The sequence below is a fragment of the Etheostoma spectabile genome, chromosome 5, assembly GCF_008692095.1.
Source record: "Etheostoma spectabile isolate EspeVRDwgs_2016 chromosome 5, UIUC_Espe_1.0, whole genome shotgun sequence".
Classification (NCBI taxonomy): Eukaryota; Metazoa; Chordata; class Actinopteri; order Perciformes; family Percidae; genus Etheostoma; species Etheostoma spectabile.
The window spans coordinates 9,348,443-9,373,094 of record NC_045737.1 but is presented as its reverse complement, the minus strand read 5'-3'; the positions used below and the strand labels follow the sequence as shown (position 1 = coordinate 9,373,094).

Sequence of the window (24,652 nt, the reverse complement as noted above, 5' to 3'; positions counted from 1 at the left end):
GAATATTATTGGCAAAAACAGTACAGATCACAGACAATGTACTGACAATACACAGCCATGCGCACACAAATACATACACGTCACGTTTTTAACGTCATTTGTTTATTTCAGTTTATTTAGTTTATTAATTTAGTAACTTTCTGTGTTCAATAGTTTGTATATAGTTGTTCCCACATGTTTAAAAAACAACATTGTAAATTATTATATTACTTAAATAGAATTAAAATCTATCTATATTTATCTTTCTTTAGCACAGCTGGGAGATGAGAAGAGGGGTCATCAAAGAAAAGACCCTGATTAAAACAAGTGGACCATTGCTCTCTAGTGGCAAGTTATTGTAGAGCTTCCTCACCACTGCATACTGGCTTTTCTAGCAGACATAGCAACAGTATTGCAACCGTCTGTGGTGAGGACAAGTGAAAACTGCAAAAGAGCTTCTCACAGATGCTGCCAAACTGCACACAATTAACACATACACTGACATCATTATTAATCAACCTCATCTTTTATTCTCTCAGTCTTTTTCCATAAATGCAATCCAATAAAAATTTGTTTGGCTTCCCGAGTCTGCTGTCATGGAACCATTGTTAAAGGAAAATGAGCCCGAAATTTAAAAGTTAGTTGTGCATTTCCCGTTTTGGAGAGTTGAAAAAAAAACTTCCCATAGTGCTTGCTCTATACAGTTTGTTTACCACTTTTGTTTCTGTGAAAGGGGTTACAAAAAAAGGACCATAATTTGTCGTCTGGCAACCCAGCACAGTATATTATCTTTAGTATATTTCATCAATCGATAAAAGTATGTAAATGCTGCATACCTTTCCCTTTAAAATCTCTTGTATTAAGTATAGTGTTTTGTTACACAGTCTTCTTGACATGTGCAGGTTATGAAGACTGTCTTCACTACAGCCTTGTGTGACGCAGCAGCCCTAAAATAGATTGTGTGAGCAGAATTTATAACTCAGGGTGATTCAACCTGGATTCATGCTGGGTTTTTTTCAGCCGTTTATGTCACCTCGATACCCCGGAGGACCCAGACCACCTCTCAGATTACCCAATCAGGTAAGAGCCACACTGACACCTGCAGGCAGCAGACGGTACTGTGGGTAGTAAATAAATATAGCCCCACATCGTCATTCAAATGTTGTGGGCGGTAAGTTTGGCTGGCATCCAGCTAGTAAAAATATACAGTTTCTGTGTTACTGTGATTATAATGCTGGTGATGGACCCTCTTCCCTCTGTAGGGACTTGGAGTCCCAGGTGGCCAACATATGTTACCCAGTGGAATGGACCCCACACGACAGCAAGGTATGCAGAGACACACTGGCATGCACAAACAGCACAATGATGCTTTGGCCTGAATGCAAACGTTGGCATGCTCACAATGACAATGCCAACATGCCAATATTTGGTAATTAGTACTAAACTACTAAAGTACAGCTGAGAACAATTAGAAGTCTTTAGTTTTGCAGATCGTTGGTCATGTACCTGATGATGGCACGAGATTAAACGTTGAGGACTTGAATGTCTGTACCAAAATGTATGCATCCATCTAATAGATGTTGAGATTTCACTCAAAATCACAATTGTGCTACGGAAAAAGCCACAGATAGCTGTACCAATTACCATGGCAAACCATCCAATAGTCCTCAAGACATTTCACTAAAAACCCAAAACTGTAAACCTCATTGTGGCACTGTGGATGAAATTGTAAGGTCACCAAAGTAAGTAGGATTCATCCTCAGGGGACCATGAAACCCCCATTCTATGGCAATCCATCAAATAATAATAATTTTTGAGCTATTTTTAGCCACGTGGCTAAAAAAAAGTGGCTAAAAAAATTAATTCAAGAGCCAATCTGTTGCATTTGCTGACATATTTCATTATTAGGATAAACTTAGTTGTTGTAGTTTACAACTGCATTTTGTTTGTGATAAGATGTGAGGAATAACACATTAGCCATGTTCATCGTAATGAAGCAATGTGTCATCCAGTGTAAAAGTATGACATAGTTATGTTTTTTCAATAGTTTTTAGACAAAAATAAAGTTGTACGACATAAAGGCATAAGCTATATCAGACTGTGGCTACACTGACAGCTGTTAGATGGATTCATTCATTGGTTTGGGGTTTGTTGATAGTAATAAGATCTCTTCTTATCCTTTAAGTACACCCCCATATACACACACAACTCACTCCTTCAGACCGCACATACATTATGCATGTATAAAAAGACTCAGGATGTTAAGTCACTGTGAAACTCAACATGAAATTGAAAATGTGTTAGAGAGCAAAAAATTGTAAATGTTATATGATGGATTGTACCAGACAAGCACATCTCATCATCCCACAAGTTGATGTCCTCTTGGGGATTTGAAATACTGCCGTGTCCAGACAAACTTGTGTGAAGAGAGAGTTCAGAAGACAATGACAAGAGTTGTCCACAGTAACAGATGAACTTCATGTAATCATAGAACTGTTCCACTTCTTTTAGCTTAAAGCAAGACGACACGATTAGACATGACCCAGAATGGCCGAATAACAGAAAACTATTTGAAAGAAAACTGTTGGTTGGTTGTTGTTTGACTGTTTTTCTGTGTTTAAGGACATCCAAATATGGGAGGACCAATGCAGCGGATGACTCCACCCAGAGGCATGGTACCGCTTGGGCCCCAGGTATGGGACCAGATGATTTGTGGGGTTATTTACAAGCATTGGTAGTGATAGTAACACTTTTGTTGACGTAACCAAGGACATTGTGTTTCTTTTTTTAGGGCTATGGAGGTGGGATGAGACCACCACTAAACACCCTGGTTGGTCCTGGGATGCCTGGCATGAACATGTGAGTGGTATCAACATAATCTAATCTGCACTCACACACAATTTAAATGTAAATGACCTCCCCACATTTCTCTCACTCGGATGAACGTTAAACTGCAAATGACCTTTATTTCTCACTACAGCAGATGCAGTCAACCATATCCTTTCTGTAGCTTTTAATTACAACTTTACTGTATGTTCTTGGGTCTGAAAGTGGAGCTAGAAGCCAGCGTTCCTCTATTTTGTCTTCTTTCTTTCTTTCTTTTTAACTTGTTGTTCCCATCACCTCTTTCTGGCAACTCAAGATGTTGTTGTTGCCAACACTGCCCAAATGAATTGGAAACAAAGAAGCTTGCCAAAAGCTGAAAACTAAAAGTGGTGTGTGTGTGTGTGTGGTTGTGTGTTGTGTGTGTGTGTGGTGTGTGTGTGTGTGTGTGGTGTGTGTGTGTGGGTGTGTGTGTGTGTGTGTGTGTGTGGTGTGTGTGTGTGTGTGTGGTGTGTGTGTGTGTGTGTGTGTGTGTTTTACAGGGGACCTGGTGGGGGCAGACCTGGCCAAATCCTCAGAACTCCATTCAGTAAGTGTTGTAACAAGGACAGCCAACGGAAAGTTTACAACACTTGTTTCATGTCTTTCATGATTGCCTTCTGTATAATTGCAGACCCTTACTCTTCTGCATCTCCCGGAAGTTATGTGGTATGTATGTTTGAGTTTAAACTGCCGCTGTTTGTTACATACTGAAATTGATTAGTTCATGATGAATTAATCTTGTGGCAACCCAAACTGTGATTTCAGGGACCTCCAGGAGGAGGAGGCCCCCCTGGGACCCCAATAATGCCAAGTCCAGCAGGTAAGCTCTGCGTAATGATGTGTGTGTGTGTGTGTGGTGTGTGTGTGTGTGTGTGTGTGTGTGTGTGTGTGTGTGTGTGTTTTTATCTGTGGTTTTATACATGTAGGTTTATGCTCGTTTACCCTCTTACTGTTTCTCCATTTGTTTTGTCAGATTCAACCAACTCTGGCGACAACATGTACACTATGATAAACACAGTACCTCCAGGTGGAAGCCGGCCAAATGTGAGACGATTCTCTCTCTGTATCTGTTTGTCTGAGTGTACTGAAGTGCAGATGATTGTTATGGAAGTCTATGGGGTTATAGAGTCTGTGTGTGGATACAATAATTGTTTGATGTCAAAAATGATTAATATTTATGTTTTTTAGGTATATTATGATCTCCTGTGTATGTTCTCCTCAGTTTCCTATGGGTGCAGGTGGTGACGGTCCATTAGGGGGAATGGCTGGAATGGAGCCGCATCACATGAATGGATCGTTAGGTACAGGAACAAGTAGCTTGTACAGTATGTGCTACATTGACACTCTCTGGTTATATTGTTCCCTAATTTGTCAAATAATTTAGGCAAAACAAGCATTCATTTGTGTGATTATGGTGATTTGTGTTAATACTTGTGCTCCCTCTCTTAGGGTCAGGAGATATGGACAGTCTCCCCAAGGTAAGAGAAGATATTTTTCTACTTTGAAACTTCAGTTTGCAATTGCACTGCACATCTGACGTCCAAACTGTGTTTTACATAGTCCTACTTTTTTTTTTTTACAGAACTCTCCTGGTAACCTAAGTATGAGTAACCAGCCCGGGACCCCCAGGGAGGATGGAGAGATGGGAGGAAACTTCCTTAACCCTTTTCAGAATGAAAGTGTACGTCAATTGCCATCTAGTCTATATGAAGTATTAGAGTGAGGTGGCTTAGGTGGCTGGTGCTCAAAGCTCCAAAAAAGGCTACTTAATAGCATCTCTTAATATACTAATTAACTCTTTTGAATACGTTTCCACTGGTTGCCTGGCAACCTAACTGTTACAATACTCAAGGAAATCACTTTGAATTAAATTAACACTAAATAACCTGTTAATTAGTAACTAGTTACTAGGTGCTAGTAGGCAGATTTGGTTACATTCTGACAGCTGATTCCCACCTTTTCTTTCAGTTTTTATGCTATGCTATGCTATGCTATGCTATGCTATGCTATTACTGAAAGCGGATTCCACTATAGCTTCACTTACCGTACAGACATGTAAGTGGTATCAATCTTTTAATCTAACTTTGGGAAGAAATCAAAAAAGCATAATTCCCATAATGTCGAACTATCCCTTTAACGTAAGAGGTCATGACAATAATTTGACTTAATCTGTAGCATTTTGGAGGGGTTTCTAAATCAGGATACTGGTGTAATTCTCACAAACTCACACACTTATTTCTCCCCATCTTATCTTTAGTATTCTCCAAACATGACGATGAGCGTGTGAAGGCTCCGGGAGCAGGTGTGTTTCAGTCGCCCAGTAACCTGGTGTGGGTCAGTGAAAAGCAGAGAGACCGGATGTGATGTCATCTAGGCCAGTGACTCTTCCTCCACCACTACCTGCCTAGCCAGGACAGTTGCCCCAGGCTCGGTCCTCCTGCTACCCCCTACCCCCACCCCTCCATTGTTTCTGTCCACGTCTCTTCTCTCCTGTTTCTTCTCCCGTTCTAAGTGGTGACTCTGCTACATTCATCAGTTCTTCCTCTGCAAATATGAGACTGTACAAAGAAACCAAATTGAAACAACCCCGAGGAGAACTCTTTAAATATTTGCATATAAGTGGGTATGAAACTGTGCACACTCCAGTCACAGACAGACGTGTCTGCCTTTTGCATCATATTACAGTGTATGCCCAAAAGCCAATGGTCGGTATCCTATTCATGTTAAAGTTTAAATTTTCAAGAATTTAAAGAGATATAGACACTTTTTGATTGATCTAAATGGTTGTCACGTGGAACATCATTTTCACAAATCTTCACAAATACAGTACATTTGTCCATTACTGAAGAGAATTGACATCATAATCATATTGTCCCGATGTTTATTTGAGGCTTGTTCAGATATTTGTCTTTCTGTTATTTGTTCTATACTTTTGGTATTTTTTTTATTTTCCATTCCCAAATCCAGCCACAAATGTGGAATAAGATCTCTTCAAAAGGCTTCAAGGCTCTTTAAAGGCTTCAGCACAACCTGAAATATTTGTCTGCGTTTGAATTTGAAGTCACATAGCATGGTTTTGGAGGGGGAAAGAGCTTTGTTCAAGGCTTCAATAGCACGTATTGACTGTCTATATACCAACCATAAGGTCACAACAATCCTTAGTGTACTGCATTCGGTGAGTTTAGTGTTCAAAAGTTATAGCTCGCTTTAAACCTACACAATATTGGGAGAGGTTTGCACAGGTGATTTTCAGTAGTGATTAAAAGTATAAACCTTTAGTTGCAATAAAGGTTTAGACTCCCAGTCGAGTTTCCCTTTAAAGAATTTACATTGTTAACTGTACAACCTAGTGCAAGGTAAAATGGTAAGAAGCACAAGACGAGTCCTAAGATTTTATTTTTATTTTTTAAAAACCGTTATCTTACAAGGGGACACTGAACCTGTGCATGTAGTTTTATGATTTGTTGTGAGTTTTGTCCTAAGGATTCTCACATTGCTATATCTGTCCAAATGATTCATTAGTTTATGTCCTCGAGCCACAGTTGAAAATGGATACAATCGCCCACATTCTCCTGACATAAAATGTTTAAAAGAGAGGGGAATCAAAGACAGATGACCAGGGAGATGGGGTAAACTACAGGACATAAAGTTCATTTGGTCACTCTTACTTTATTGCCATCTGAATAAACTGTGATCACAGTGGGATGTAGGGTTGGTTGGTACACAAGCAGAACAAGTTTGTTTTTAATCAATGTTTTAAACGTTTTTCACTGCCCAGGATGTATTATTGTGTGCAAAAGGTTGACATGCCTGTGAACATTTACCCCTCCCTTACTGCGAAGTGTACAGCTTACAAATGTAGCTCCTATGTCTTGTATGTGTATTTGATATTATTATTATTTAAAGAAAACTCTGGAGAGAATTATTGCAAAAGGGAGGGATGGACTGATTATGCACCATCACAACTAAACGGAGATATTTTATTTTGTTTTTGTGTTAGATTGAAGCCATAAGTGGGAGTACAAGATGCATTTGTAAATTGAACCATGTTTTCTGTTTCCTGGGACTCCATTTGTGATGTTTTCATTTTCTCTTTTTTATTCTTGTATTATGTTTTTGTAAATACACAGAGAAGTATTTCATGGGTTTTGAATATGCTATCATAAATCTTCTCGTCCCTTAGTCAAAGTTTCAGCTCTTTCTTATTAGTGCGGCCTTTGTGTATATGTACATGAATGCAGTCATTTCAGGGTGTAATTGAGTGTTTGCAGACAAGGTTATGTTATCATGAGTAATGCCTCTGTGATTTAATCAGCTGTGTTGTACGGTACAGCAGTTTCTCCAACAGGAAGGGCACAACAGTAAATTAGCTTTAAAATCATATTTAGAAGTGTTGGGAAATTTGGGATAACATGGTCACATCAGTTCAGAATCCCGCCTATTCTGAGGAAATGCTAGCTGTACTAGAAAACTAAATATAGAAAAGGACCTGGTACCAAAAGTGAGTTAAGTCGAGCCGAACCATACAGGTAGCTATAGTTTCATACTCAGCATACAACATGATGAGAGTGGTATCAGTCTTCTCTTATCTACTGTAACTCTGCCAAAAAGCAAATAAGGGTATTTACCAAAATGTCAAACAATTCCTTTAAAGCGTTGGTAGGCAGTTTCCTGTAAAAGGACAAAACAGCCACAATTTAAAAATACCACCCTCCTCCTTCAGCTCTCTGTCCTAAGCCCCTCCCACCAGATGAGCACAGCCATTTGCATGCACATCATTCAGTAACCTGTACAAGGAGTAGTCATTCATTTCAATCATCACTATCGGGATTGTGATTTCACTGTACTTATAAAGCAGCAATTCTATCAGAATTACTGTCTTGTTTTCTCTGTAAAGCTCTTCCAGATGACATGCTGCGATTCAAGGCTCTAGCTCGCTACATAAACATGAACTTGAATTAGCTGCAGTCGTGAGGCTTTGGCTAGGGTTAGCAAAAATCAAAACTACTTTTTACTTTACTATTATACTTTTTTGGGTTGCCATGACAGTGTCATGTCACTCTTATGTAGATACCTTCAAGTGAAGTGTTACCAAAGTTTTAACAGCCTCAAATCATTGACAGTGCACATCAATAACAAGTGAAACACAAAAAGAGACACAAGATTTACATAATGATATGTGTGAGTTCAGCCTGTTCTCATTTTCGAAAAGCTATGAAAATGTAAGCATTCGTTATTCATATGACTTACACGTTTTTTTTGCTTTGTGGCCCACACTGCTGCTCTGTAAGAACGCGGCTGGCCGTGTAGACGTTAACTTACAGGATTTTCAAGCCAGCGAGCAGAGTTCACTTACCGGGAAAAACAAAAGCCTTTTACCCAGGAAATGTGTTGGTGTGTGTTGGTGTGTTGGGAGTGTCTCTATACAAACCACAACCTCTTCATAACTTAACCAGTCGTTTTGGTGCCTAAAAACCTTCATCGCTGCGTAACGCTCACTTTTTCTTGCATTTAACTCAGTGGCGACAGGTTATTTCAGAAATGAATGCAAGCAAATGTTATGTTAATTTAAATTAATTCAAGATTGTTATCATCAATAATTAATTATTTTCTAAGAGTATGAAATCTTCCTAAATTGCATATCATTTGTGGTAGGATTTTATTTCACATACTGTACATGTTCCTTGCTACTTCAGGCTGCAGCATGGTGGCCCAATGGTTAGCAGTGTGGCCTTACAGCAACCAGGTTCCTGGTTTGAATCCGGGTCCTTCTGGGCCGGTCTATGAACATTCTAGACCATGAAATGCAATTGGTGATTACCCAATAGCAGAATTTGGCAAACAAACAATTATGAGTGACTGTTCTTGTCTCAAGCTCTTTGTGTGTTGACCTCAGATAAGGACTTTTCCAGATGGAACTGACCAGCTGAACCAGATCAACATGTGGAAAGAGCGTGTTTGTCCCAGTCTTTCATAAGAAGCACGTGAAATACGTTGTTGTACTGTGACTAACACATCACATGTGAAGTATTTTTTTTTATCACATTTAGCAAAGATTTTTTCCCTCGAGAAACAAAAACAGAACAACCAATCTCTAAACTGTGTCACTGGGGAAATGGAGGCCGTCCATGTTATGTAAGCTCTCACCTTCCCTGAGGATCGGCACCTTGTGTGTGTTACAATACAATACAATTGCAAAAACATTATTTTATAAAGATATTTGAAATGTTTTCAAGCCATTGTTAACATAAGAGATGAGTATTATGGGAAAACTCAGGACCAGCTCAACTTTGTATACGTGAAGAAGGTCCGGGAGACTTTGATGACTTACACAGAAGCATTTAGTAATTAAATTTTTGATTGAGGGGAATTTGGATTACAGTAAGCAGTACAGTTTAATCACAATGTAGTAGTGTCAACGCAACTACAAGGCACTCTGCATTTCCAAGAGGCATTCATCTCATGCTGAACACATGTCAGTAGTCCCCTTGTCTCATCTCACCTCAACATGGTGTTTCTGAAAATTCCACCATGAGGACAGGAGTGTGTGTTTGTGAGTGTCTTTTTTATAGTTTCTGACTCTGTGCCTGTGTGTGACTCTGTGCAGCGGGGTGTTCACATTTTGAAAGATGCAGGGGTCTTGCTATTCAGACTCTGCCAGCTGGCTGTTATGTAACAAGATAAATGGGACAAAAACCCTGCTGACTGGATTTAAGAAAGTGACTGTGTGTGTGTTGTGTGTGTGTGTGTGTGTGTGTGTGTGTGTGTGTGTGGTGTGTGTGTGTGTGTGTGTGTGTGTGTGTGTGTGTGTGTTGTGTGTGGAGACCAGCCCACTGTTACAGAACACTTTCCCTGGTTGCGTTGAGAAGGCTCTATCTAGCAGGATCTCTGACTTTAGTGTTGCTCTCTGGCTGAACCATGGCTGCACAGCTGGTTGTAGCGCTGCTGGCTCTCACCTCCCTGGGTGCTGCATCTGAACCGGACTGTAAAGAGCTGGTTAAGCCTCTGGTACTGGACAGCCACAGCCCTGTGAGTATCAGTAATCATTTGTTACTGGTCATATGTGAGGAGCTTTGTGTTGATGTAACTTCAATAGGTAACTTTTGCTTTAGTGTTAACTTTACCTACATTAAATCATGTTACAGTGAGATGAAAAGTAACCAAAACTGTTTAAAAAAAGTACTTGAATCTGAATCTATAAACTTATCACAGTCTGTTTTATATATTATCTTGGTCATTTTACATTAGTAAAACTCAACTAATCCAATTTCCCATATTAGTGTATCTTGTAATGTAAATATACATCATGTACCCTCTTAAGTTTAGCAAAGAATGTTAGATCTTTAGCAGATATTTCCATTTTTAAGTCAATTGTAATTTTTTGCAGATAACAAACCATTCTTTTTCATAGGAAATGAACCAATGTTAAGTAATAAATAAAACAATCTCTCCACAAGATCCATAAAGCTGTTCTGGTTCTGTTCCTGCTGCTCAGCAGATTTACTTTAGGAAGTTTCGATTTACGTCATGGAAGTGTAGACATTAACATTTTCATTTTTCTGAGCATTTTAAGGACTTCTTATGTTCTCATCTACGCTGGCTAAAACATTTTTTGTAACTCTCAACAATATGAAGCTCTTTTTGAGTGGATGGAGACAGAGTAGACAAACAATGATGGCAAGAGAAACAACTTATACCTCTATCTTTTTATGTGTTTTTCTTATTTTATCGAAAAATAAAGTATAATCACACTCTAACACGGATGAGCAGCCCAGTCATGTGAGTGAGTTGTGTGGATGTTTGTGGCAGATCTATGGGAAGTGGGTGCTTCATGTGGGGTCATGGGACCAGCCTGGCCTAAAGAAGGACCTGCTGATGGTGAACAGCTCCTGGGTGGATCTGTCGGCTTCCTCAGACAGCGGAGTCATCACCATTTACTGGTCCGACCGCCTGTAAGGACACTGCAGACGTGTTGTTATGTTCCATTTCCTCTCACATACAAACTATGGTAGTTAAGAGTGTATATTGAATTTTTTTTTTTTCATTACAGAAGCGAAGATAAATGCCTTCAAGGTGTGGCCAATGCCACCGTCTCAGGGATGACCAGTCACACCACTTGTATGGTTCCCTATAGATATTTTTTATTCACACCCTGACTTACCACCTCTCTTTTATGCTGTGTAATTTTATGTGGGTGATGCATGCAGAGAAAGCACATAAGAAAGGTATAGGTGTATTTCATAAGACACAAGTCACTCAAGGCTGCAAATACACTATCTGAATATTTTATGTATGTATATTATTAAATTTCAAATAGATGGAATAGTGAAAATAAAAATATCTTGTTTCTTGATGTGTCACAGTTAATATCAACGGTCACACTTCATATCATGATGGGAAGTACTATGAGACTTGCTCCGACTGCCTCCTGTCCGAAGACACCACCCTCCTCCCTGACGGCAAGTCAAAGGGACGATACCTTTTCCTCTTTAGTAAGGCTATTTTTTCCTCCATTGATGATTTGAATAAAACAAAGTTTTTGTCAGTTTTATTACAATTTGTCTTTATTTATGGTCCTCTCTGCCCTGGCTTCTCTTCATTCTCACCACCTCACCCTCCCCGTTTTATTCTTTTAAAGCACGGACTGGCGCTCTGGAGCCATCTGAGTTAGAGACCTTCAAGAAGCAGGCTGAGTGTCTTAAATTCCTCCCAGAGTACCACTTTGGAGGAACAGGTCAGACGTCATTTGAGTTTTTTTGTGATCATTTTTTTTCATTTAGAAAACAATTTCAAACAATTACAAACAACACACTGAGACATAAGAATGTGGCCCAGGGCCAAATAAATACAGAGAGGAAAGACGGAAAGTAAGGAAACATGAAAAGAACACAACAGAAAGAGCGACGTCCACAGCTTACAAATAATATATGCAGAAACAGACATACACACACACAGACAGACACAAGACAGGGGACCAATCATATGCACAAATAGAAGGCTGTGGCATAAGACTGCAGCACGGACTTCAAGGATTCAGCAATACCGAGCCAAGTGTCCATTGTCCCTCCTGGCGCACCATTCATGCGAGCTGTAGAGATCTCCATATGCACAACATCCAAAAAGGAAAGGGTCCTTGTACGAACAGATTATACCCAATTAAATCATCAAAGTACATTTTCTTCAAACTACTTTCTTCCCTGTTCAGCCATTTTTCCCTTGTTGTTTCAGATCTGTGTCCAGATGACAGGGAGCCAGCTGCACCTGCTGCTGAGAACACAGAGAATGATGAAACTGAGGTTCAGCCTGCTGCAAAGTAAAGCAGAGATGTATGTCATATCCCTTTCAACAGCACACACACACAAACTCCCAAACACATCCATTGTAACATATACTAAATAGTGTTGTAATGTGATTTGCATGTGCTGTGGAATACCTTTTCATTAGCAATGGTCCAGTTAATTTTAGCAGCAGAAATTAGTGAAAGGCCTGCTGGTGTGATGTCATGTCAGAACTCTGGCTTGCAACATGTTGTCTTATTACTGTGTGTCTCTGTCCGCTAAGCTGTTTGACCTTTCATGATTTAGTTTTGGAAATGTGACATCTGAATGGCTCATGGCATGTTCTGGCAGGTACAGTGAAGGCTGAAAAATCCACCGAAAAACCTCTTTTCAAATCAATTTAACAATCTGTAAATAGATGATTATATAACTTTTTTCAAGTGGTTGTGTGAAGTAAATAAAACAATTTTCATTCTCCCTCTGAGTGGTGTTATTTCTGTCTTTATTCAAAAAAGGTCTTTGGCTTCTGAGCTCCAACATTTCTTTAACTTTTTCCAAGTTTAACAGAAGATGCCAGACACTCGCCTGACCAACATGTCAGGGTTAAACGCTTCATCAAATGCACTACAGCTCTTCTCAAATGCACCGCTGTTCCCGGAAACTACAACAAAGACTGTTGCTTTGTTGGGTGGGGTGGGGGGGGTGAGAAGACGTCAAACTTTTAAACTGTCACCGCAAGGAGTCTACTCAGGCCCGCAGGGAAACAACCTTCATTCTATTGAAGAAAAGCCGCTTCATGTCCTTTTTTAAATGTCTCTGCAGTCAGAGACAAGTCTTGGCACTTTGCTTGAGTTCATTCAAGGGCAGCTCTACGGGCAACAGAGTTGCTGGGAAGGCCATTCAATGCTGAGCAAAAGAAATCTGCATGGTCATCAAAAAAAAACTTCACTGGTGCATCTGAGTTTCGAGAAACCCCCTCCCCCCCATTATTAACACTTGCACAGCAGATCTTTTTTTAATGAACTCCCAGGGGGCAAATACATCAGCTTTAGAAGTTTTCTGTTGCAGCTTCAGTGACATACTCTGCAGTGCTGCCGACTCTCCCTCATCCGTCTGTCTGACCATGGCTCTGCCTCTTGTTGTATTTCTGTTGGCTCTCACTTCCCTCAGTGCTGCATCGGCAACTGACTGTAAGGACCTGGTTGAACTTTTAAAACCGGAGGACCCCAAACTGGTAGGTTTTCTCTGTCTTAATTATCCCAAAGATGGTTGATTATATTTGCAAAAGCACATTATCAAAAAGCACACTCAGATATTTTTTAATATAGTTACATAAATTGTGACTTTTTATGTGAAGGTTTTTGGAAAATGGGTGTATGTGATGGGAGCTGGTAACCCCAAGCCGTACCACAAGGCACTGGAGTCTCTGAAAAGCTCCTGGATTGACTTGTCTCCCACTTCTGACAGTCAAGTTGTGACATTACGTTGGGGGGATCACTGCTTGTAAGTTTGGAGATTTAGTTCATGAGTTCATATGTTGGGCAGAATCTTCTTTCAATATAGTCTGTAACACAATATAAGAAAGAAGGTTTACCTTTTCAGACAGCATGGTACATTTGAAGCATGTGAAAATCTTGTTTCTCAGTGATCGGTGTATCTTTGGGGAGGTAAATGCAACAGTCACTGGAATTGCCACCACATTCCGCAGTAAGTATAGCCAAATACATGCAATGAGATGAATCAGCTTATGTATTTAGCATGATATTACCATGATGAATAAGAGCATAAGTATATCCACAACAACAGACCTCCATATAAATAATATTGCATAATAATCAGTCTCTCTGTTGTCTGCTTTTAAAGAAAATCTGTCAGACCACAAAGGACATATTCTAAAGACTTGCTCTGACTGCCTGCTGTGGACAGACACCTTTCGAAACGTGGACGTCACTGGTCGATTCATCCTGCAGTTCAGTAAGTTCCTCATTGGTTTTAACACAGTTGGTCAGAATGTGGTCGCTCCTTTTAAAATCTCCCTTCTCTTTCAGCGAGGACTGGAAAAATGGATCCCAAAGATGTTGAAACTTTCAAGAAACAAGTTGGGTGTCTGAACTTCCCAGATAACTTCCATAGCTACGATGGCAAAACCGGTCAGTAAGACTTCAGTAACTTGTAATGACTGCAGCTAAAAAAACAAAGCTGAACCTGTCGGTCTAGTTCTTTACCGGACACAACAACTTACACAAGTTGCCACAAGGTGGAGATGTTGTATTGTTAAAAGCATAATATATGACATCCTGATTACATTGTTTTTGTAAAGCTAACTTGAAATACAATGCACATGGTCAGGAAATGGAAATGCTGACAACATTCTCCATAATGATTAGGGAATATTAGCTCTCTTCTCTTACAGTTTGTCTTTTGTTATGTTTTCCTGTGTTTCAGAGCTCTGCCCCGACGACAAAGAGAGCACAGAGTGAGCAGCAATAAAAAAGAGATGAAGAGATACAGCAACGTCTGTATTAAGCAATATGTGTAATGTACTGTAGTAGTTTTGTTTTGATTGAATTATCCACTGTATGCTATTAATGCCAGTGCATAAGTGATTACTGATTTTACATATTTAGTTTAAAGGAACATAACAGATGGTGATATATTGACTACTAGGAAAAAGATGTCAAAACTGAAAGTTTTTGTCTTACAATAATGCAGTTACTACATCACATGTAATATTTTTCAGATTAAAAAACTTTATAATTGTTGTACGCTTACTTTTTAACTCCTACGATTCCTTGAAAAACAGAAACAAAAATGTGAAAAGAATGGCAGAACATGTTGTGCTATGCTGTCCAACTAAATGAATCAAACATTTCACACACTGCCATACTGGTGGATAAGCCCAGCACTAGCTGGACACACACTCTTTTGATCCAACCAGAGCATTTCCTCAGTAAGGATTTAAATGATACTGTGTGTGCAAGTTTGAAATGTGTCTCAGAAGCAGGGCTCCTCATGTCTATGTAGTTAAGCCACCAGCCTGCTGTAATGGCTCCCCAGGCCAGTTTGAATGTTCTCCATTTTGCATGACCTGCCGCTGTCTCTCCGCCCACTGGTTCTTGTACTCTGTGTTGCTGAGCTGCTGTCTGCTTGTGCCAGGCACCTACATCTGAGCAGTGCCGCCACCTGCTTCTGGCACTGAGAGGAGGCAAAGTAATAGAGGACTGGATCCAGACAGGAGCTGAGGCTGCCTACACACATGGAGAGCAGGTACGCTTGGTAGGAACTGTCACTGGACTTGTGAGACAACTGAACATAGTGAACCATCAGGATGATGTTGGTGGGGGTGAAGCAGACCACAAACACAACCAGCACGATCACAGCCATCACCACAGCTCGAGTCTTCCTGGAGCGGTTCTCCACGTTGGCTGCTGCCAGAGCCTGAATAATTCGTACATAACAGACGGCAGTGAAGACAAGAGGGATGAAGAAGAAGACGGAGGAGTAGATGGGGAAGAAGTAAAGATAGTAAGCTTGTAGTGTTTCCACATCCTGCACATCATGGCAGGTGGTGATTCCCAGGTCTGGCAAATAGATGGTTTGTCCTGAGATGAGGAGAGGGGATACTCCTCCGAGGGCCAACAGCCACATGGCAGCACACACAGCTGAAGCTGTCTGAGGGCTGCGCCACGTCAGCGAGTTCATGGGGTAAACCACAGCCAGGAAACGGTCAATGCTGATACACGTCATGAGCAAGACCGAGCAATACATGTTGCAGTAGAAAGCTGCTGTAACAACTCTGCACATAAAGGGGCCATAGATCCAGTTGTTGCCATTGTAATGGTAGGCAATCTTGAAGGGAAGGAGGAGTCCAAACAGCAGGTCAGCGCAGGCCAGGTTGAGCATGTAGATCACTGCCGGTTTTCTGGGACGGACAGGATGCACAAACATCACCATGGCAACAAGGTTGAGGGGCACGCTGATGATGAAGATGAGGGTGTAAACGGTCGGGACAAAGCGTGTTGCCAGGTGGCCCTGGAGAAAACCTTTCGCTTCCTCTGAGACAAAATAATGCTTCTGAGGATGGCGGTGTGGGCCGTGTGTTTTTACCCCATCCTGCGCCGACCCTGAGCCAGACCCATCGTCATCTCTCAAACTGTCCAACACGGAGAAGTCAACATAGTCGAAAGGCTCATCGTTGGCTGTTACAAAGTGAGCAGAGAAAGTCCGCAGGAAGGGCACTGAGCCTTAAAAGAAACACAAGGAAACAGAATACGTCAGTAGTGTTTAAACTTTCTTTCAAGTGACACATTTTTTGTAAATTTGCTCCACTAGCGCATATCCAGCACACTCTTACCCACACATTTTAAGTGGCGAGGTTTCCAAATTTCACTTACGCTTACATGCACATTGGTTTTGTTCACATGTACTGTATATGTGAAAGGACTCAGTTACTCTGGATAATCAGCACATACTTTAGTGTGTACAGTTTATTTCTTCTAATTTCCAGAAGAGAAACTTAAAATTTGGGTAACCGGTCTCTTTAAAGAATATACTTTCGCATAACTTTTTACAAACACTTGATGCAGCACTACACATCTTTAACATGATAGGTTGGTAGCCTACAGTTATAGATTTTAAGCAACACTTATATCAGTAAACTTCCTAGGCAGCAGAGATATTTGTCATCCACAACCTTTGGTGTTGGAAGAAGTATTTAGATACTACATAGTACAAGTATTCCACACTTTAAAAAAATACTCCATTACAATTAAAAGTCCTGCCTTCAAAATTCTAAATTATTAGTCGTTATGTAGAACGGCACTTAGTGTTATTTTGTTGTTGTAGGAATTTTGTGTCAGCGGGGAGCTGATTTTTAACTACTTTATATAGTTGGTTAGAGCCGCCCTAGCCATTGAGCGATACGAGCAGTTGCTTAGGGCCTGGTTTAAAAATATTTTATATTTTAATGAATAAGAGACGATAACAAAATTAACATTTCATGCCATTTATGCCAGCAAATAGAGACAAAGTAATAAGCTCAGAGACTGGCTGGTTAGGTAGGCTAATTAAGTAATTTACTGTTCCCTACAAAAAAAGCACTGATGTCTCACTTTAGTCTTCACTTACTTATTTGTACATGATGTATACTTAAACTAATAAAAACAATACACAAGTTGGTTCAGTGCAAAATGGCAACATGTTACAATGAGAACCAGCCAAAAGGCTAGGGCCAGCCCTGTTGGGTAGTCTCAATATGAATCATATTACAAGCTAATCATGTTTTGCAGGTAAAATCTTAAACTTCAAAATAATGTATCCATTATATTTTCTGTGTTCTGTAGATGTATTAAATAGCATAAAATGGAAATACTCAAATAAATCCTACCTCCAAATTGTACTTAGTATACCCATAGTACTCCATTAAATGTATTAAGTTATTTTCCACTGAGGTGGAACATAACACTACAACCTATTTGGAAATCGTTTATTTAAAGTTTAAAAAACAAACCATGGTTTAAATAAATGATTGCAGCTTCAGTCACTAATTTGTTCAGTCATGTTGTTGAAAAGGTGAACGCAGTATCATTCCTGTGAACAAAATTTGTAAAGGCCAGCTGAGAGTACAAGCCTGTACAAACTGTAGTTATATAAAATCACACTATCGGTTATGAACTTTTGCAATTTTATAGTTTATGGTTCAGAAAGCAACTTACCATTTTGGGAGTTGAGTGCTGAGCTCTGTAGAAAAAACCATACCAGCAGCCCGATTGACAGGTGAACCATGGCTTCGCTGTATATTCTCCAACTATTTTACACCTCCAAGTGGGTGGAAATTATCAGTTTGCCTGTTACTGAAGTGTTTTCTGCCAGCAGCATAAAACACGTTATTACTGTCCAGAGTGGATATACTCCGCCTTCCCCTCACTGCACATCTCCTCCCCATTACAGTGACCTTAATCTTCAGACAAAAATATTTGTCCTGAAAGAAGTGCAAGATTAGCATATGTTACAGCTGAGAAAGAGGTAGTTGACAAAAAGTTTACTAAAATACTGAAAACAAGGCACTACAATAATTGTAGACATGTAATTTATTATGCACATTGTTTTTAACATTAGAAATTACTTAGAAACTGAAATATTAAAAATACATCAGCTGTAGCTTTTAAAATGTTTGGATGTTTTATTAATTAAAACATCTTTCTTTACACGCTTTAATTAAAAAGGCACTGGTAAATACAGTATTTCATAGAGCTATGCAGGGCAGTGGAAAGTTGCTCCGCAGCTCCATTTCTCTACTAATAGACACTTTTTTTCAACATACAAGGTAACAATAACAGTGCGTTTCTGAGCTTTTACATACAAAACATGAATATCATTACAATTTAATTCTTAAAAATACATTACATTTACAATCACCACATGGAAAAATACACAACAGATACAATAAGTTGGACACTATCATTTCATATACATATTTCATTTTGGTTTGATCCATCAAATTATAAATCATATGAGACAAAGCTGATGTTTTTGTCTAAATTAAATTCTGTTCAACAAACTCAGTACTGTCAGAAGGCACCATCTGTTTCCCCTTCATTCCCCGTTTTCTCCACCTTGCTCTTTACTTTCTCATTTTCCATAGAATTTTTTGTTTAGGAGGAAGATGAGCAAATTGACGTTGACTTTGGCTTTGTCAAACATCTTCATGACGGCCACGCCTTCGTACTGCAGCTGAAGGAGGTCCTGGACACAGAACACAAACACATGCAATGAGAAACACACGCACGTTTTGCAATTTTTAGCCCCGACTTCATAGCGTGGTCAATTCTGTACACATTATTATTCATACACTATGTCAGTATATTTAACATTTGTTAAATATTGATACATACTGTACGTACATACAGAGATTCCACTAGAAATGTTGTTATTTCCTGCTAGTAGTCCGATGACTGGAAAAGGACATTTAACCATCTGTCATCAAGGTTTAGTGATGACTAGTGAGCTGCTATATTTCAGGATATTGTGACACACATGGGAAATGTTTACCTGGAAATGAAGCTGGACTTTTTCCATCTCAACTCCCATAAATTTGGCCTTCACCTCAAAATCCCCAACTTCCTCAGAGGGTGAAATGTCAAACATGACATTTTTGAACCTGAAAGAAGAGTGATTCAATAACATGAGTTTAATGCCAAATCCATTTGTTTTCAACACGTTTAGCCTAATGTACCTTAACAGTGATTACCAACTGTATTTCTCATATTGATCCTCACAACCACTGAAAACTGTCAAAAAGAATCTAACACAAAGTCCTATTATTATGGACGTTATCTGACGTTAAACGTTTCAGCTTCACATTGTGACAGGCTTGATTATGCAAGACTGGGAAGGGAAGGGACACATCAACTTGTCTGGCTGTTGTGCTTGAGTTGGGGGGGGGGGGGGGGGGAGTAGCGCAATTTTGTAATTTTCTGATGCTCTATATAAAAACAGAAATTGGAAAAACAGTTTAAAGATCACATTTTTTAAGTTGTCAAGGTCGGGAAAAAATGAAAAATCGGATATTTGAACCCATTTTTTTGTGCTGAGAAAACTGAAAAACTGATAAGCGTTACACAAACCCATGATCATAATTTTTACAGTTTGTTTTGTCCCATTATTTCAGAAATACCAAAACAAAGATTTAAACCGAGAGTCAAATTATTGCTCCTCAAGTTCTCTGAATTTTCCATTTTCCATTTGGGTTTATGTTCTAAATCTATTTTTAAGTTGTTTCATACAAATTAAATGTGTTTTGGTTTGTTTTGATTTTGTTTTTTGTTTGTTTTTGTTTTTATTGTTGTTTGCTTGTTTGTTTTTAGTTTTTTACATAATAACATAAATTGTTTTTAAATTGTTAAATGTTCTTGTTTTTATGGAGATTGCCACTTATTAAGCCCCTTGGAGGGTTTTTCGGCAATCATCCGTCACATCTTTTTTGTGCAATATATAATACTGTCTTAATGTTTTTGTAGTGAAAATAAATAATAAAAAATAAAAAAAATCAATCAAAAATCAAAGATTGGTAGTTGTCAGCATTTCCACAGTAATTGGATGAACTGACAACAGGACTTAAGGCTTAAGTTTGCATAGATGGATTTCATGTGTTTGTTTGTAGTAAAATCAGTCATAACTTTGTTATATTTAGTCCCTTTCTTTACACATTAATTTTGATCATCAAATTTATATACTGGTTTAAGAAAAATAAATAAAATATGAATAACAAATGTGTTCTAAATGTGTTTGTATTGTACTACTTAGTTGTTAAGGACCTCCTTAAAAAACGATAGGTTCATCTCTAGGGGTTATTCCCAATAAAGAATAAAGCAGATGAGGGACAAAGACAGATGCCATCTCACTAAACAAGGTCTCCAATAAGAGTTTTCTTTCCACAAAAAGAAAACTGACCAGGCCCATCCTACATTTTGTGTGTCAGAAACCAGTTCATAACCAATTCTCTTTACTGTGAATAGACATCTTTCCTCTTCATTGGAAAATATAATCATATTCTGTAATATTTCTTCATATTCATATAAGTCAGATGTGACCAAACTAATGGAAACTACAGATCATTGTGTATAAACCCACAAGGAAAATTGGTAAAAGATGGTTCTGAAAATGGTTCTGCCTTACATATAGTTTTCTTGTTTGATTGTTTTTTAGCAATGTTGAAAGGTGATACACACTCATTTGAAACAATGATGTTGGTGGGCAGGTGGGTTGGTTAGTTGGTTGGTTGGGGGCATCTACACTGCAAACAAAATGTCTCAAAATCCCAGCCTAACCATAAATGTCCCTATAGGTGGTGTAAATGTTAGTAAAAATCCAAAATCTGACCAGTGGAAGGAGTAACATGAAATGGCAGCTCAACGTACTGATTTGTCTGAAGTCCTTCTATTTCCAGGATGACTCCTTTCTCATGCAGCCTTGCTGCAGTGTACTTCAGAGACTGTGGCTTCCACTTCTTACTGCCCTTAGATTCTCCTTTGCTGTCCAGTTTTATAGATTTGCGTGCATTCCTGGACACACAGAACACAGTAATACATAAAGATCAAAAGAATCCTTGCCCCAGCCGTCAAATCCATCCACACAATACAAATAATATGAAGCAAGATTATTATTTAAACAGTGAGAACATTTTTTTTTTGATAAACCTCTTTGTCCACTCAAGGTTTAAGACGGAAAGGTACAACTTACTTCCGGTTGAGGTTATCCAGGCAGGTCTTGATGTAGGTATCATAATAGTTCATCTGGTCCTGGTAGAAGGCTGTTTTTGAGTTGAGTGCTGTCAGTGTCTGCTGGAGCTTCACAAGCTCGGCCTTCCTCCTCTGTCTGTAGCGTCTTTGGTAGCGAATGTCCTGTTTATTACAAGTTTTAGCTGCACTTTACAAATTCAGAAGCTGAACAGACCAAACAATAAATGTAGAATTGGAGGCATGCATCTCCTGTGTGGCCAAAGAGCTGCTTATGTACCTTTGATATGTCATTGATGAGGTCCTGGTATTTGTTAGTGGCAGTGACGAGGCCAGCCTGCTCCAAGTTACGGAGGTTCCTCAGGATCTTCCTCTTCTTCTGCTCCAAGGCAGCTGGCTGTCCTCCAGTACTGCAGGGCTGCTCTTCAGACCTTCTGGTGTCTGAGCATCCTGGACTGCTCGGCGCTCTACAACCTTAGTATGCTCCGACTCCTTCAGCGTGATATAACACATGCAAAAATAATGTTAGAACTCTACGTAAAAGCAAAAAAACGTCAGTGCATATAAAATCATTTGACATGAAATGGCTGCTGGGTATATGCGTAAGGAAAAGACAGAAGAAAAATTACCTGTGGGACAGTTGCCGGGGTCTCAAGAATTTCTGGCAAAGTGTCTCCATGTTGAATCCGAACCACGTCCACTATTAGCTTTTTGGTCCTAATACACACACAGAATAGGATCATCATTGAGAGACAGAACCTCTTTGATATTTTTAATTTGTAATGTCACCTAAACCAAAAAATATAAATGAAGCTATTGTCATCTGATGGCAGAAAGAGACTCTATTTTAAGACTTTATTTCAGAAAACTTTGGGAAAGGTGTTACAATTCAGACATGTAACAAGTCTGTTACCACAAAGTACAGTACAGCATCAGTTTTCAACTGCTTTAAGTCCTACCACATGGTTATGTTTGTCAGTTTGTTTGTCCAGTAACCTCAAAAAGCAACTGAACAGATTACAATATAAATTAGTGGAAAGTAAAACAATGAGCAGAAGAATATTGGATTAGTTTTTGGCTTGGTTGGTTCCAATAGCTCCATCACACGTACAGTATGTAAGATGAATGTATCAATATAGACCAGGCATATATGAAACGTAACAGTTTGTCACCAATCCCATGAAGACAACTTAAACATTGTTTATGCCGAAAAATAAATAAGAGACAAACTCTCCAATACGGTCTCTTGTAAGAAAGATCCAGGCGGATACATGTTTGTAGGCAAGATAACCCTGACCACCAAACTCCTTTCCTTTTTGGACAGGAAATGATAGAAGAGCAGGAAAGGCAACAAAGACACGCTACTGAGTGATAGCCACAAAGAAACACACACAGTTTTAAGAAGGGTTAAGTACAGTGCATCTCATGGCATTCATAGCAATCCCAAAACTCTTTAATACTGTAGGTACTTCTGAGTAATGGGATTTAGGGCAGTGGTTTAAAAGGTACATAGACTATGGCACCTGATTAACAGGGATGAACTTATAAAATCTCCTACTGTAAGCATTCCAATGAATGCAACATCAATTATCACTATTTTACAAGCTAAACAACAGACTTTACATGTGGGATTTGTCTCAGCATCATCTCACAGTAGACTTACTTTGTTATAAGAGTCTTCAGGTCTTTGTCATCTCCTTCCAGTAGCTCGAACTTGCTGGTTAGGGTGAGGGAGATCTCCGTCTTGGCCAGCTGGCTCAGAGCACTCTCTCTGTTTGGGTCATGTGGGTCTACTGCTCCTTCACCTGAAATAGTACAGCACAGTGTGTAACATGATAAAGTAAGTACAATATAGACAACTTGTGATTATATATAATGTTTGTTGACAGTACCGAGCAATGTCTCTACATCAGGGACATCTCCCAGGTCCTGCAGCAGCTCATGCAGCAAGTCATTGTGGTCAGGAGAGATGGCCTCCAGATGTTCCAAAAGCAGCTGTATGATTACAGATGGGATTAGTCGTGTACAAATTAACTGCTGACTATGCTCATGGCACACAAACACAAAGTAAAGGCCTGCAGATATTACAATAAATAGTAAGTAAAATTAATCATGTGCCCATTCAAATAATGCATTTGTTCTTCATTCATCAAGGTAACAGGCAGGAGATCATAAAAGAAGCTTAGTGTGCTAAATGAAGGTTGAGAGGGTATCTGCTCAAACCAACATACACGTCATCTCCATTGTTAGTCCTTGCGTAAATAAGTGTGTAGTGAAACTAATGACAAAAGGACACAGATGCCTGTAGCTTACTGATCTCCTCACCACTACCCTCTTTCCAAGGAAGCGGTCTGGAAATATAAAGAAAGGAAATGGGGGGATGATGATGTAAAGAAAGTGTCTGTGTGACAAGCGATAAAGAAGGAAGAGAAAGGGACAAGAGAAGACTATACTGTACATCCTAATAACAGGGGGGGGGGGGGCAACATATAGCCACAATCGGTGGGATTAAAGCAGTATGGGAACTGTAGATCAACTAGGTATTGTAATGCAATGCAAACTAGGCCTACAAAACAGGCAACTGGTGGCTGTGTGATAACAGGTCACGTGACAGTTCTTCTAGTCAGTAGTAGTTATAGCTAAATATGTAACACTAGTACTGATAGTACAAGTACTAGAATAAAAATCTGAATATTGTGCATATGACTGCAACATTGCAAGGGAAAATGAAAGCTGAGATAAACATGATCAAAAACAGTCTGGTTTGACATTAAAGCTATTGTGCAAAGTTTCTGTCGCCCCCATGAGGAATTCTATGTAAGGACAATAAAACTGTCGGTGTGCCACATGATTCAAGCCTAACGTTATCTAGCAAGAGCGCAAGAACGTTAGAGTCATTTTGCTTGGGTTTACCGAGTGGGTATTGATGATCTCATCTATTGAGATGTAGATGATAGGCTTGCTTAGAGTCACCATGTCTGAGTACTCATCGATATTAAACTTCTCCTCAGGTTCAGGGACATCACATGCTGACTGGAAAAATTCCCTGGAAGAGGAAGAATATCAGTAGTAAGTGGTTATTAGTCTTAAATCAAAGATAAAGGCCAGCATTAGAAAAAATATCAAGAACATAAAGTGACGCTGTTCAGTCACAATACTGAATTTTCTTCAACGACTTATGACTTTTTCAACTTGTGTAAATTGCTCATGCTGAGGTAACTGTCCACATCATGGCCTAGCCCTTCTTATTTGTGAGATGTTTCAGGCCTGTCTGAAGTTTGGTAGATTTTAGTG

General features: G+C 39.3%; 5 protein-coding genes across 12 annotated transcripts in view; 3 read left to right on the top strand and 2 right to left on the bottom strand.

The window, feature by feature from the left end:
- The window catches only part of ssbp2a (single stranded DNA binding protein 2a), a 52,382-nt gene extending 46,161 nt beyond the window's left edge, over positions 1–6,221 (top strand). For 4 of the 7 annotated variants that reach the window (XM_032516173.1, XM_032516174.1, XM_032516175.1 and 1 more), the window contains 12 exons: positions 1,000–1,059; positions 1,242–1,305; positions 2,602–2,672; positions 2,771–2,838; positions 3,345–3,391; positions 3,476–3,510; positions 3,610–3,664; positions 3,818–3,888; positions 4,067–4,169; positions 4,294–4,322; positions 4,427–4,525; positions 5,102–6,221. In XM_032516173.1, the coding sequence (XP_032372064.1) occupies positions 1,000–1,059; positions 1,242–1,305; positions 2,602–2,672; positions 2,771–2,838; positions 3,345–3,391; positions 3,476–3,510; positions 3,610–3,664; positions 3,818–3,888; positions 4,067–4,169; positions 4,294–4,322; positions 4,427–4,525; positions 5,102–5,131 (732 nt within the window). In that variant the 3' untranslated portion in view covers positions 5,132–6,221. The remainder of the gene's footprint in view (positions 1–999; positions 1,060–1,241; positions 1,306–2,601; positions 2,673–2,770; positions 2,839–3,344; positions 3,392–3,475; positions 3,511–3,609; positions 3,665–3,817; positions 3,889–4,066; positions 4,170–4,293; positions 4,323–4,426; positions 4,526–5,101) is intronic. The other 3 variants (XM_032516176.1, XM_032516179.1, XM_032516178.1) reach the window with 2 other exon arrangements.
- Positions 6,222–9,660: 3,439 nt separating this feature from the next.
- Positions 9,661–12,599, top strand: LOC116689620 (uncharacterized). Of its 2 annotated transcripts, none has more exons than XM_032516183.1 (6): positions 9,661–9,873; positions 10,654–10,796; positions 10,895–10,962; positions 11,208–11,336; positions 11,483–11,578; positions 12,073–12,599. In XM_032516183.1, exons 1-6 carry the CDS (start codon positions 9,763–9,765, stop codon positions 12,159–12,161), a joined length of 636 nt encoding a protein of 211 aa, XP_032372074.1. In that variant the 5' UTR covers positions 9,661–9,762; the 3' UTR covers positions 12,162–12,599. The 2 variants fall into 2 exon arrangements, with proteins under 2 accessions (XP_032372074.1, XP_032372072.1); XM_032516181.1 differs by having other exon boundaries at positions 11,483–11,601; positions 11,988–12,599.
- A 495-nt stretch (positions 12,600–13,094) lies between these two features.
- On the top strand, positions 13,095–14,755 carry LOC116689621 (uncharacterized). Its single transcript, XM_032516184.1, has 6 exons — positions 13,095–13,356; positions 13,480–13,625; positions 13,768–13,829; positions 13,986–14,096; positions 14,171–14,272; positions 14,568–14,755. The coding sequence occupies exons 1-6, from the start codon at positions 13,141–13,143 to the stop codon at positions 14,600–14,602; spliced, it is 672 nt and encodes a 223-aa protein (XP_032372075.1). The 5' UTR covers positions 13,095–13,140; the 3' UTR covers positions 14,603–14,755.
- On the bottom strand, positions 14,329–18,059 carry f2r (coagulation factor II (thrombin) receptor). Its single transcript, XM_032516172.1, has 2 exons — positions 17,837–18,059; positions 14,329–16,366 (listed from the first exon to the last, which is right to left on the bottom strand). The coding sequence occupies exons 1-2, from the start codon at positions 17,904–17,906 to the stop codon at positions 15,147–15,149; spliced, it is 1,290 nt and encodes a 429-aa protein (XP_032372063.1). The 5' UTR covers positions 17,907–18,059; the 3' UTR covers positions 14,329–15,146.
- Positions 18,060–18,297: 238 nt separating this feature from the next.
- iqgap2 (IQ motif containing GTPase activating protein 2) overlaps positions 18,298–24,652 on the bottom strand; it is a 35,404-nt gene continuing 29,049 nt past the window's right edge. Inside the window, 10 exon segments of the mRNA XM_032516167.1 lie at positions 18,298–18,866; positions 19,173–19,281; positions 21,041–21,184; positions 21,363–21,523; positions 21,639–21,745; positions 21,748–21,850; positions 21,988–22,075; positions 23,022–23,163; positions 23,251–23,353; positions 24,272–24,404. Of these exon segments, the coding sequence (XP_032372058.1) occupies positions 18,753–18,866; positions 19,173–19,281; positions 21,041–21,184; positions 21,363–21,523; positions 21,639–21,745; positions 21,748–21,850; positions 21,988–22,075; positions 23,022–23,163; positions 23,251–23,353; positions 24,272–24,404 (1,204 nt within the window). The 3' untranslated portion in view covers positions 18,298–18,752.